Genomic DNA, 14215 nt, shown 5'->3' on the forward strand with positions numbered 1-14215 from the left:
TACAAAAATATAACATTAAGATAAAAAACCTTTGTGAAACTGCAGCAAAGTTGTAAACAAATTAGAACAAAAATATTAAAAATTAAAGCGCAGGTGCATTAGTCCTCTGAGTTTTTCACAAAAATATAACCATAACTAAAACGGTCTGTAAAACATATTGCATCCGTGATTTTTCTGTGCTCTTTGGACTTCTTATCATCAGGAGTTATGCTGGCATAGGCATGTAATTGTTTTTTGAGTAGATAAAGTTTCAACTCGGGTCCCACTTCTTAGTTTGAAATGGTTTGGATTGCAGCAACAACGGTGAGACACTGTTGGCAAAGGATGTTTTTTTGTTCTGAATCTTCCTTTTTATAGCCGCAATACTTTCATATTTCGGATGTTGACTTTCGTTTGGGGACTAAATCGACTGCCGCTTCTGCCGCTGTCGTCTCCTCCATGTCGCCTGTTACGTGTTTTCAGAGCCGACAGCAGTGGCTGTGAGAGTGGAGGGGGAGGGGCCGGTGACTGATTGGCATGAGGGAGGGGGTGAGCGAGACAGGCTGTGTAAGAGCACGGAGTAGCTTTCTGCTTTTATGAAGCAAAACAAAAGTTTGCTTGTGCTAAGAAAAAAAAAATAGTTAAAACATTGCACGTCCTACGATGTGACTATCGCACATGCGCACATCGCAATCGTGATGTTCAAACGACATATCGCGCAGGCCTACTGTACACTATACTAAGTCACTTGTTAGTGTACTCACTTTGGTTCAGATATGCACACGAACGCTGCAGCACCGAACACATCCTACAATGGCGGTAGAGTAATGCCTTCTTTTTTTACGATTCTTGTTCTGTCCAAGACACACACACAGTTATGAGGCAACTCATTTACAAAAAAATTACAATGTCTGAAGTACTTACCAAAACAGTGTGATAAATGAAGAAATCCAAATGGCAAACGTGGCGTTGACTTGACCATGATGCTGTGCAGACATATGAACAGCATAAACAGTATGTCGATGGCTGTCATGGCCGCCAGTCATACTTAAAGTGTACTTGCAGAAGGCACCTGTGTATGGGCCTCTAATGTTGATTTTTGACCCAACAAAAACATTACTGACATATAACCCAATAAATATTTGATTTGAACCAACAAATTGAAATAACCCAGAATGTTGACCCAACACAAACAATCCAAAAATTGAGTTAATTAAATAACCCAACAGTTTTTGGAGTGTACATTTCTGCTGTAGCTTATGTTCCTCTTATGAGTTATTTTCTTTACTTTTAGAACCTCCAGTATCCTATGATATAAACTTTATCGAGTCCTCCGATCAGAAGAGATCCCAACAGAAACGCTCATTCAAGTTAACGACCCAGACTTCCAGTCCCACCGGCAACGATGAGGATTCCATATCAAAAGTGCTCGACTGGTTCAGCCGCAGCACTGACAGCAGCGATTGGCTGAATGGCAAAGAGGGGCCAGAGGTCTCAAGGAACCCGGACAGACACCGTGAGACACATTTACTGGGAAGCACGGAGAGCTTAAAGAAAGATGTTGCCAGTATTCAGGAGAAAGAATCAGGTGAAGTGATGACAGGTCAGTCAGAAGGAACGGTCGATGAGACGACGAGGGATGCGAAAAATGATGACAATGAAAACAACAACATCTCCGAAATGAAATCATTTGGGGAGAACAGCAAAAAATACCCCCAAACCATGACATCCATAATACCTGGAGACAAAGCTGAAACAAGAGAAGGAAACGAGAAGAGGCCAAACATTCATTCTGGCGTCTTCAGTGGCAATGTAACATACGTCGCAAATGTAGTGAATGGAAGTCAGCATGTGGGATTGAAACATGACCAAGAGTTAGACAGTTTTGACTTGGGGAACCCTGATAGTATGATCGCTAATCCCCAAATAGTGGACAGAAAAGGCTCGGATGTTGAGCTTTTATTTGTTGAGCAACTAGCGCCAAAATCACCTCTGCAGTCCAGTCCAGAGTCAAAAGCCTCTTTAGGTCAACCAGACGCCCTTCACCAGCCCAAAGATCTCCCAAGTCCAGAATCGGAGAAGATCCATTTGTCTCAAAGCCACCATTTTACAGACGTCAAGACATGTGAGAATAACGAAGAGAACATCTGCAAAACACCTGGGAATTTCAGCAAAGACCTTGCGCAGTCACCCAAAGCAAAAGACACAGATAGTCCTCATTCCCCCCAAAGACAAAACCATCCTCGGCAAGAAAGCACAGCAGAGAAGATCAAGCAGCTCAAATCTTTCTGGGAGCAGGAGGCAAGCAAGCCCTCGTTTAATGGCGGTAAACCCAAAGGGATGCGGGGTGCAAAGCTGAACAAGAGGTTCACTAAATCAGAGTTTGACTTGCAGGCCATTGGCAACAATTCAGGTAGTGATGGAGAAGACTCCGATAGGAACTATTTGACTGGTTTGCCTCTAAATCAGAGAATAGATAAAATGTCGGCCAAACTTGGCGGGAGCCGAGCACAGTTTAGCAGTCTGCTGGAGTTCTGGGATGAAGCCACCTCAGACTCAAAGTCCAAAAGCCCCAATAGACAAGTCAGTACTCCGAAACCACCTCAAGAGTTACATTATTCAGAGCCGGAGCCACGCTGCTTGTCTCCCATTGAAACATCTCACGTTGCGGCCAACGACAACAAAAAGAACCTGCCAGATTCAGGTCTGCCAAAAGAGCCCAAAAAGATCTTGAAAGACTCAAGCAGGGATGACAGAGCCACAAGATCTCCACCAAAGGAGGTTCGTTCTCCCGGGAGAAGAAAGGACAGCTTCAGCCATTCAAGCAGTCGCGGTAGGTCTTTGCGCCGAGCCACCAGTATGTTCGCGCTTGTTGATCCAGAAGAACCGACGCTTGAGATCCATGTCAGCCCCGTCCACTCACAAAGCAGGAAGCAGAGCGGAGATCGCGCTCAGAGCATCGGGCGAGCCTCGGATGGAACCGAGACCCCCCTCGCGAGGGCTTTCGTGCCCCGAGACTACAGCCACTACTTGGGTATGGCCAATGAGCCGGGTACCCTGCCCCCCGAGGAGGAAGCTCCCGAGGGTTTCAGCGGACCTGAGAGGACCAGCACTCCCACAGGTTCAGAGGAGCGAAGATTAAAAAAGAGCACCAAGATGAGTCCGCGCCACGCATCCATAAATTACAGCAGCACAGATGCTGATCCCGAGTCACCTGTAAGCAGCACGTCGGAATCCTGGACTAACTCAAGGAACAGATTTAAATGTAAGTAATAACCAACTATGTTTTATTCTGTTTATTTGATCAGTTCTGTCGAGGGGAGCATCTGATTTCAGACACACTAGACTTGTGGTCACCGGTCAATCCCAATGGACATGCAGTCCTCTCCAAAAGCATTGGAACAGCAAGGGCGAGTCCTTTGGGTTTCAGATCAAAAGATGAATATCAGACAAAAGTTCAGAAGTCCAGCTTTTACAAAGTATTTCATGGTACTTCTAGAGAGGTGTTGAACAACCAGGACAGGAGTACCTTTTGTTTGAAGGCACTCACTTTTCAAGTGAGCAAAAGCCTTACTTGCAATAACTGCATCAAGCATGTGAGCCATTGACTTTACCAGACTGTTGCATTCTTCATTTGAAATGCTTTCCCAGGTCTTTACTGCAGCCTCCTAGAGGTCTTGTTTGTTTCAGACGGCCTGTGTGTCTGTCAAAAGGCTCAACTAGGTCTCATACAGATGCACACATACATTTCACATACAATGTGTCTTTTGTTTTTTTGCTCTAAATTAACACTGCCTATAAAAGTCTTTGCTTTAGAAATTACTGCCATCTAGGGGTAATGACATCCCACGGCAATTATCCATACAAAAATTGCTCTCCATCATCTTAATTTAAATTCATTTTAATGGTAACATTTCAAATCATGGAAACGTCAAGTTAAAAACTAGAGTTTGGTAAAAAAAAAAAAATTCTGTCCAAATTGACAAAAACCTAATAGAAGCAGTATAAAAATAAAAATGAAGCAACAATATCTCTGATGAAACATTTGTCGAACAAACACAAGGACACCTTACTGTATCCGTGTCTGTGTTATCTCTGTTTGCCAAGGTTAGTCTCTTGTCAACACTCACAGTCTTTGGCTGATGTTTGGCTTGTGGGCTGGGTAAGTTCTTCAGGCACACCAGTATTGCTAACATTTTCTTTCTTTCACTCTATCGTTTTTACAACCTAAGCACATTTGTCGTATTGGATGTTGAGTATGGTTGAGGCAACTCCTCTGCATAGGACTACATCTGCACTATGACAATTCCTTAATAATACAGTATAGCATAACATACTTCCTGTTTCATGGATGATGATCAACAGATGGGCAGTATCATTGTGATCCTGAGACTGCACTGCTCCATTGGTGACCTCAAACTATGAGAATACAATTCAAGTGAAGTTTACCCAAATGAGTGGCTTTCTTGCTTTAGCATAATCCCGTAACAGTATGTGCACTGTTTAACTATGTCAAAACGACTGCTGTGAACAAGAAAGCTGGCAGTGAACCAAGCACAATCTAATCAAGCTAGCCGTATGTTGGCTTTGAAATGACTGCTTCTAGTAATGAATTAGCGCCCTTCTTTACCATTGTCAGGCAAAAATGGCAGTGATGAGGAGAATCCGGTGAGGAAAGCCCTGCGGCGAGCAGAAGCCCGGCCTAAAGGGCTTGCTAAAAGTATGGAGGACCTGGCAGGGTCTTTATCACCAAGTGAGCATCATCATCATCCTCACTGTTACAGTTTTTGTTTTCCTTTAATTACACTTGCATGACTTATTCCTCTCTGATAAGGTCAAGAGAAAAGACAAGAGCCCAAGACCGACACTAGACAAATCAGCGACGGTAACAATCCCAAGCCATATCGTTGTCAATATTTAGGGCTAGTTTTTAATTTCCTCAGCTTGCACTTCTTTCTATCATAGGTCCCATGACACCCCCTTCTTCACGCTTGTCAGGCCAGGAGCACCTGAAGAAGATGAGCAAGTCTGTCCCCTCATTCTTGCAGAGGGAGGTAAAAAGAAGCACAGCGTTGGCATCCGGCATGCCCTGCACATCCTTGCATGCATTGCTGCCCATGCATGATGCGCCACCTGTATGTTGCAGGATGACAGCCACATTTACGAGGACATTTTCCACCAGGGAATACACACGAAGGACTCTTCCTTTGACTTGGCCTCTATGTCATCTGTACGTCTTACTCACTCACTCACTCACTGCTGCATGAACCGTTTACACTAACCGCTTGCTTTTAATGCCGCTTAGGTTCTGCCTAATGTGCCGTTCACATGCAGACATTTTAAGAGTTAACTGTTGAGACCATTTAAACTCAGTTGCTAACCAAAACTACAGCAACAAAGCACACACGCAGTCCCCCGGATGAACTCACCGCATGTTGCATAGATGATCTTACGTTATTCCGCCTGGTCTGTCACCGTCCTTTTTTAAAAAAAATGTCTTACACTTCATTTTCCCATGATTTAAATTGTCACATACCGAGAGCTGCGATTCTCTTGTGTGTGTTGGCTGGCAGTTCAACGGGAGCGTGATGACCATGTACAGCGGTGACTTTGGCAGTGTAGATGTCCAAGGCAGCATCCAGTTCTCCATCAACTATGTGCAAAAGCTCAGGGAGTTCCACATCTTCGTGGCCCAGTGCCGAGACTTGGCGGCCGCTGACCCCAAGAGAGGCCGCTCAGACCCGTGTGTACTGTAGAAGAAGCACTATTAACGTCGACTCTTATCTCGGGAATAGGAAATCTGAGGCCCATATTGTACAGTATCTGGCTGGTCAACGCATACATGAATGTTGAAATGCGCTTGTTTAGATTTGTTTTGGATTGGTCCCTACCACAAACATATTTTCACAAGCGGGTTTCGTGCAATTTTGCAATTGACAAAATTACATATAAAAAAAAAAAAAAATGCATTGCACACATAATCACATTTGTCTGGATCTTTCGTCCCATCAAATAAAACCAAATTAAGTTTTCCGCTCCCGCATTTGCAAATTAAATTGGAGTCTTGATGTATGAGAGTGTGAAAGAAAAACAACTTTTATCATTCATGTGCAATGTCATGGGGCAATATCATTAAAGAGGACGTCAACCGATACATTTGTTTTTCAAGAATATGTTCTATGCAAGCCCACTAGTTGAAACAAGGCATTCTGATAGATATCAATCAATCAATCACATTTTATTTATATAGCACTTTTCATACATAAAAATGCAACTCAAAGTGCTTTAAAACATTCAAAGCAAAACATAGAATTATCTTCAATCAAAAGAAAAGATAAATTATTTAAAAGTTGTTGAAAGCCAAACTAAAAAGGTGTGTCTTGAGCTTCCTCTTTGCGTTTGTGGAATAAGAGTTAAAAGGCTGGTTGAGCCACGTTTTCACTAACAAGTTCATTTTATATATTTTTTGATCAGGAAAATGAAAAGAGTTGTCATTTTCTATTTTATCCATTAATTTGGGAGAAATTAGGAAATAAGTGACTCAATGAATAACGCCCCTTGTTAATGAGGAGAATGGCCGCGCCCCCTAGCGTTCTATCCTTGTTCGGTCGGAGACACTGGAGGAACCGATTACAAACTCTCCATTCAAAATCATTGTACTTTCATTGCTTAAAACGTCCAAAAACGGCAATCAATTGGCACCAAAATTTATGTGGACATCTCTACTAATGCCCACTTCAACATATCAAAAGGATTAATCTCTCCGTGGCTAATTTATACGAGAATGAGAAAATGTGGAAGTGAGCAGAGTGCAGAGTGCACACTGCTTCTTTGCTGAAAAAAAGAAAAAAAACACTGCTTCTTTGCTGATCACAGTTAGGACGGGTGAGACATTTAACACCAGTCAGGATTTGCAGGGACTGAAGTGGGAATGGGTGGACGTGCACGTTTACTTGGATGAGGAATGGCCCCAGTTTTTCGACCGACAACACGTAACAGCCGAAATGGTGCGTTCCAATGTGGCCACACTCAGCTGTGGAGTCGGATGCGCACGTTCAAGACACCCCCGGTGTTCGATGAGGTCTTACTTCACTCTGACGCCGCTTCACTCTCGCGGCTGCAAGCGATGTCGGACAACGCACGCGACTGCTTGAGAGGCAACCCCGCGACATGAAGACGCAGGCTCATGATCACCTCCACACGCTGGGCGGACAGTACGGAGCTAATGTTGCTGTGCTAACGCCTTTTGCTTTAATGGCCTGAAGCTAGTTGCGATTAGCCGTCCCGTTATCCTATCTTTAGCCGGGGAGGGAAGGGGGTGGGGGTATAAAGATCCGATCTGGCTGCCCTGTTGCTCGCTGCAATCCGCCCTCTCCCTCCTGAGAGTTGACACGATTTTAACGTCGCTAAATGTCCGGAATATAACCAGTCGGGGTTCATGCTCTTGTCCGCTTCAGCCTGTTTAAGTGGAGAAGCGATCGCCACAGTGTTTTTTATTTTGTGGAGGTGATCATGATGAGATCACGTTTTATGTCAATAAATCCAAACTATTGTGCAGAACACTTTTATACTTTCACAGGTTGAAGTGGACAAGAGTAGTAATGTGCATGTGCATTTTGGTGGCGATCGGTCACCGTTTTAGACAACAGAAGTGACAAAACGAGCAATATTACCACGCTTGCCTCCCTCCCGTGACGTAGACCGCTGAGACCGAAAACATAACATAAGCCACGCCCCAAAACGGGGTGGAGTAATTTGTCGTAAATCTAATCACAAAAAAAGTCCTTAAATCACTACAGAGTCTTTTGGGCAGGGCATTTTAGTACTGATGTCATTTTTACATGCAAACCTTTTATATAACCTTTAAGATCATCCAAGTGTCACTTTAATCCACTCGTTTTCAGCCATCTCCGGGGGCGGCCATTTTGTCACTTCTGTCGACTGAAAATGACATCACAACTGCTCAGGGTTAATGACCAATCACGGTTGACCTGTTTTCTGAAGCTGAGCCGTGAGTGGTCGTTACCTGAGCCCTGAGCAACTGTGATGTCATTTTCAGTCGATAGAAGTGACAAAATGGCCGCCGTCTGAGAGGGCTAAAAAGGATGAATTTTGCCGCTTAACTCATATTCCACAAATCCAAAATTAATCAGAATGCCATGTTTCAATTATTGGGCCTGCTGGGAACATATTCTTGAAAAAATATGTTTGGGTTGATTTTGCCTTTCAGTTTTAAACCCATTTGCCAACAGTATAACACACCATGTTTATAGTTCAAACACCGAGGTTAAATGGAAGCTTAGGGAGTTTCCAATTGAACATACTGGATTTTGGCTACAGAGGTTTAAATCATGTTTGAACCAGTTGAGTATATGCCAATGTCAACTGCGTCAGCCCAACTATTTTCCCATTGTCAGTGACTCTGTATATTTGTTGTTTGGAACTGATATTAATTATTAGAATTCAATGGCTGGCAGCACACTGGTTTGTAATCAGGAAACTTTCATCTCAAAGATATACCAGCCGCATTAGTGGACTAATAAATGAAAAAAATAAATAAATAAAATGAAAATGTAAAATAAAAATAAAGCATTCAGAACGAAGTCTTTATTAAAATAAAAATGTAAAAGAAAAAAAAATAAAGCATTCAGAAAGAAGTCTTTATAAAAAAAAACAAGTAAAGCTAAATTGAAAATGAACATGTTTTGTGGCAGCTGAAAAAGATAATGTAATGAAATAAAAATATATTAATATATATCTACTTTTGCCAGCTGCTCTTACTCATGTGATGAAGAATTTTAGATCCCAACAAAAATGTGTATGTGTGTGTGTGCGCGTTTCCCAGCTATGTCAAAACTTACCTTGTTCCTGACAAAATTCACCTGGGAAAAAAGAAAACATCTGTGAAGAAAAAGACACTTAATCCGACTTTCAATGAGATCCTCAGGGTAAGTGTACACAGACACACAATTTTCCACGTTTAATATGCACAGCATGTTAATATATGCAGCACGTTGTTGTTATCATCATTAATTTGCATCCACATGTTTTTTTCAGTATCGCGTTAGCTTAGAGTATCTCCGGACACAGAAGCTGGTTCTCTCCGTGTGGCATCACGACACGTTTGGCCGGAACAACTTCTTGGGCGAGGTAGATGTGGACCTCTCCAAGTGGAACTTCGACCACACCCACATGAATGACTTGCCACTGAACGCCAGGGTAGGACGCGCCCGCACTCACGCTGTCATGTATCTACAAGCGCTTCTAACTTCTAATCTAATACAGTGGAAGCAGAGCTGTGAACTTGACCCTTTTTTGCCGGTCAGACCCCAGCCCTCCGGCCGCGACCTGGGTACCCTTCCGGCCTGGACCCTCGGGCCTTATTCATAAAAATGATCGGCCCCCGACCCCATTCCAGACCCAGAACAAAGACTGTTGGACTTTAGAGGTTCTGATGTATTAACTGGTTGTTGAAGAATGTGTTCACATTCAATCACATTCAATTTACTAAACTTAATTTAGTAACTTAGTTATCTTCTTATTTAGTCTTTCTTATGAAAAGTGGTGTATTTGAGCCACTGAGGGGCAAACTGGGAAACACTCTTGTCAATGCGATGTGTTCTTGGAAGACAAAATGTGCTTTGTCTTTTGGTACAGAGACCCATTTATCATGTCCATTCATGAACGTAAAATTAACCCAAAATGCCTACACTAATATGTTAACATGTTATCACAACGCAGTCATAAAACTATATGCAGACTCATTACCAGGAGCTAAAGTTGATACATTCTCTGTGGTACTTATGCGCCATCTTGTGTTGAGACCAAAAAACTACACATAAAAAAATAGAACAAAAATAAATATTTGATCACTCCCAACAATTTTCAAGAATCTTGCAGTATCATGCTTGTTTTGTCCTCTATTTTAGACAGGAACAACTCCGGCGCCTTCAAGTGGGCGAGGAGAGATGAGACTGGCTGTACGCTTCCTGCCGAAGGTCATCCACACTGAAGGTGTTTTGAAATAATAAGTACAGTGTTTTCCTGAAAATGAAACGTCAGATTTTTTTTTCATCATAAAAATACCATTCATGTTTTGTAACGATTTTTTCCCCTTTTGCTCATAGAAAAATCAAATGATATTGACAATATTCATAACAAATTTGGCTTTTTGCTTTGTTTTCTGGGATCTGCTTTGTTTCTCCTGATACCAAACAAGCTTTGAAACAGATATGACAGAAATAAAAAAAATTCATTTTACAAATCATATGGAAAAATTGTTGGGCAGCACGGTGTTTGACTGGTTAGCACGTCCGCCTCACAGTCCAGAGGTCGTGGGTTCGATCCCAGCTCCGGCCTCCCTGTGTGGAGTTTGCATGTTTTCCCCGTGCCTGCGTGGGTTTTCTCCGGATACTCCGGTTTCCTCCCACATTCCAAAAACATGCTTGGTAGGTTGATTGGACACTCTAAATTGTCCCAAGGTGTGATTGTGAGTGCGGATGTTTGTTTGACTCTGTGTGCCCTGCGATTGGCTGGCAACCAATTCGGGGTGTCCCCAGCCTACTGCCCGAAGACAGCTGGGATAGGCTCCAGCACGCCCCGCGACCCTTGTGAGGAGAAGCGGTATAGATAATGGATGGAAAAATTGTCCCTTTTATCAAAACAGAATCCCTGTTGTCAGAAACTTTCTTTGTGCGATTTTGGTCAATTTCATGTTTTTATTCACGTCGGTACTATTGCTCACTGTCATTTTACAAATTATTGACCAATTTAAAAAAAAACTTTATCTTTGACGATGCAATATTAATGGCTCAACATGTATTTTTTTTCCTGAAAAGTGATGGTTCCAGGGATGAGAGGAATGCTGCTTTTCATCTATAGTGGGTTCACTGTAATGGGTGGAATCGATGAATTTCCCAACCCTACTCAAAATACTTAAAATAACGTCTCCCTTTACTGCTTTAGCTAAGGGCGCTCCCACCACAGGAGAGATTCATATTTGGGTGAAAGAATGCAAGAGCCTGCCTTTCACCAGAGCCACCATCGACCCTTATGTGAAATGGTACGCACGGCACTAGTGGAAATCTTTAGCACTGATGTCGTCATGTATTGACTCCTTTCTCGCACCCTTTCCAGCTTCGTGCTGCCTGACACTAGCCGCAAGAGTCGTCAGAAAACGCGCGTGCTGAGGAGGACGGCGGATCCCGTGTTCAATCACACCATGGTGTACGACGGCATCAGGGAGGTGGACCTCGCCGAGGCCTGCGTGGAGCTCACCGTCTGGGACCGGGACAAGCTGGCCAGCAGCCTGCTGGGCGGACTCAGGCTCGGAGCCGGCACGGGTACTGCACTTGAATAGTCAAGTATTTCAAATGAGCGTAGCAGTTAAGTCTGGGCAGAACTAAATGAAATAGCTCCCCACAGCATAAACATGGGCTCACCCAACATTGTGGACCGACCACATGTAAGACATGTCATTATGCCCACTCCACATATGGTAAGATCATCTTAAATACCCTAAATTCGTTGTACGAATTTACAACGGCGGTAAGACTCCCAACTTTAATTCATCTACAAGCCTGTTTACATGCTTCAATGCTGCTGTTTTGGTTTGCAACAGAGTTCAAACGGGTTCAGCAGTTATCTAAGGAAATGCTTGGAATGCTATTCATTTCATCTTTAATGATCATGGCGAAAGCTGGAAGATGATTTGTTCCACCATGGATCCACAATTCCAATCAGATCTTAATAGTCAGTTGATTATAAAAAAGCCATACAATACACTTTTATTATCAAATTAACTGCCCGTTTATTGCGGGCAGTAGCGGACCTAGCTTTAATTGCGCCTTGCGCAAGCCCCCCTATAACTTAAGGTGCAACAAAGTGATGCGTAACAAGTAGGTAAACCATGTATACAACTACTATTTCACTCTGAGGAAACAGGAAAATAATGTTCTGAATTCCTTTTTTATTGTTAATGTAGTTGGTTATTAGTTGCTCCCCAGTAGTTGTATTAGTAAGTAGTTGTTTGTGTTTTTCATCAATTTGTAGCATGAGTAAGGTTAGTATTGTCTTTAGTGACCACCTTGTTCATTTTCCATGTGCATTGTGAAGACTGAGAACAACAGATCACAGCAGATCTTTTGACTGTACTGAATGGTGAAATTCATCTTCATTCAATCATGAATAATCTCTCTTCAGGAAGGAGTTACGGATCGGCGGTGGACTGGATGGACTCCACGCCTGACGAGGTGGCGCTGTGGGAGCGCATGGTGGCGTCGCCCAACCAATGGGCGGAGGGCCTGCTGCCCCTGCGCCCGATGAGCTCCGCCAAAACGGCCTTCAAATAAGTTGAAGTACATCATTCTTGCAATGCAGCTTTCAAAAGTAACATTTGGAAATCCACAAGCCAAAAGCCATAGCGACCTTTTGATGGAATTCTTTTCTATTCATTTTTCAACGGGCCGGAGATGAACAAAGGAGAACAATTAAGTGTGCGATTAAAAAAAAAAAAACACACACAAAAAGACACCCACACACACACACACACACACAATTTGTTCATTTCAATGTGTTCAAGTCATTCACTACCAACAAAATGCTCGTGCATTTGATTATCTGTTAAATCATTGAATGAATGTGTCATTGTCGCCTTACTCTTACTGCAACTTTCATCTTGTACAGTTGCTCATGTGTAGTAAAGCATCCTTTCAAGTTGTATGGAACTTGTAAAAGTTGTATGTTACTTAAAATCGTTTTTTTGAAAACAACCAAAAGTTGTACACGACATAATTTGCAGGGTGGGAAAAAAACATAACTCATAGTAATTTAAGAAAATAACCAAACGTTGTACCTCACATAGAATCATTTATTTAAAGTTGGAGGTCAATGAATGGATTTACATTATAATAATGAAGAGAGAAATAAATAAAAGTTGTGCACTATTTGGACTTGGTTAAAATAAACAAGTTATATACATGGAATTATATTTTTTTAAGTTGTACTTCACTTTGAGTAATTCAATATTATTATTTTAAAAGGAACAAATGTATGTTAGAACATTAAAAATGAACACAAGGTGTACATTAGAATAATTTAGAAAAACACAAGTTGGATGTTACTTAGATCTTTTAAGCAATCAAAAGCTTGATAGAATAATTGTTTAATAATGGATTCATTTCATCATAACGTTTCAAACTTTGTACTTTTCCTCCTCTGGACCATGGTTAATATTTTTCTCTGGCTGCGGCCCAGTTTACAAGCCATTCTACTTCTCTAGCTCATGGTAACATGACCACACATAATTGCTTCACTAGATTGATAGTTAAACTCTTAGCATGTATCAATTTAGAAAATGTTGCTATATACTCAACAGTCTAAAATCTTTGCATTCCCCCAAAATGCTATTTTGTAATGGCAGTATTTTTACTTCAATGGTTGAATGTTGACTGCATGCATGTGTTCCCCGTAAATAAAACTTCAAGTGATAATAAAGTCTCACTATCAAAGTATGTGCCTACTGTGGCTTTTGTCATCATGTCCACACACTGTCCACTTCATTAGGTACACCTGTCACTAAGACATTTCCTTATTTTTGAAAGAAAAGCATTTTTTTTCAATTACGTTTTTTTCAGCACGTTTAAACTAGTCAGGAATACACTCTATACATTGTTAATGTGGTAAATGACAATTCTAGCTGCAAATGTCTGGTTTTTGGTGCAATATCTACATAGGTGTATAGAGGCCCATTTCCAGCAACTATCACGCCAGTGTTCTAAAGGTAAAAGGTGTTTGTCCATTGCGTCAGAAGGCTCAAGAATATTAGAAACCCCTTGCGTAATCATCATTAGCGCTGTTGAACATAGTTTATCTTAATAGAGAAGGTAGGGAGTAGTACACGCCGTTATAGGATCATCATCAACAATAATCAACTGTTGAGTTTCACATGGAAATTCTTTTTTTTCTGGCCATTTTGAGCTTTTAATCGACCCCACAAAAGTGATGCAGCAGATAGTCAACCTGGTCAAAGGAAGGTCAGTTTTATAGCTTCTCTAGTGCTAATGATGATTGCACAAGGGTTTTCTAATATCCTTGAACCTTCTGACACAATAGACACTTTGTACCTTAAGAACACTGGTGTCATAGTTGCTGGAAATGGGCCTCTATACACCTATGTAGATATTGCACCAAAAAACAGATATTTGCAGCTAGAATTGTCATTTACCACGTTAATAAT

At 41.9% G+C, this 14215-nt stretch overlaps 1 protein-coding gene across 3 annotated transcripts in view; it reads left to right on the forward strand.

Annotated features, from left to right (window-relative positions):
• sytl2b (synaptotagmin-like 2b) overlaps positions 1–13488 on the forward strand; it is a 31321-nt gene extending 17833 nt beyond the window's left edge. The window contains exons 9-20 of one of the 3 annotated variants that reach the window (XM_086036589.1): positions 1274–3244; positions 4619–4732; positions 4814–4864; positions 4945–5033; positions 5126–5209; positions 5553–5722; positions 8825–8927; positions 9037–9198; positions 9909–9993; positions 10945–11041; positions 11116–11321; positions 12181–13488. In XM_086036589.1, coding sequence (XP_085892715.1) covers positions 1274–3244; positions 4619–4732; positions 4814–4864; positions 4945–5033; positions 5126–5209; positions 5553–5722; positions 8825–8927; positions 9037–9198; positions 9909–9993; positions 10945–11041; positions 11116–11321; positions 12181–12329 — 3281 coding nt within the window. In that variant the 3' untranslated portion in view covers positions 12330–13488. The remainder of the gene's footprint in view (positions 1–1273; positions 3245–4618; positions 4733–4813; positions 4865–4944; positions 5034–5125; positions 5210–5552; positions 5723–8824; positions 8928–9036; positions 9199–9908; positions 9994–10944; positions 11042–11115; positions 11322–12180) is intronic. The other 2 variants (XM_086036591.1, XM_086036592.1) reach the window with 2 other exon arrangements.
• The last annotated feature ends 727 nt before the right edge of the window (positions 13489–14215 follow it).

The sequence above is a fragment of the Filicampus tigris genome, chromosome 7, assembly GCF_054856515.1.
Source record: "Filicampus tigris isolate MCC_2025a chromosome 7, RoL_Ftig_1.0, whole genome shotgun sequence".
Classification (NCBI taxonomy): Eukaryota; Metazoa; Chordata; class Actinopteri; order Syngnathiformes; family Syngnathidae; genus Filicampus; species Filicampus tigris.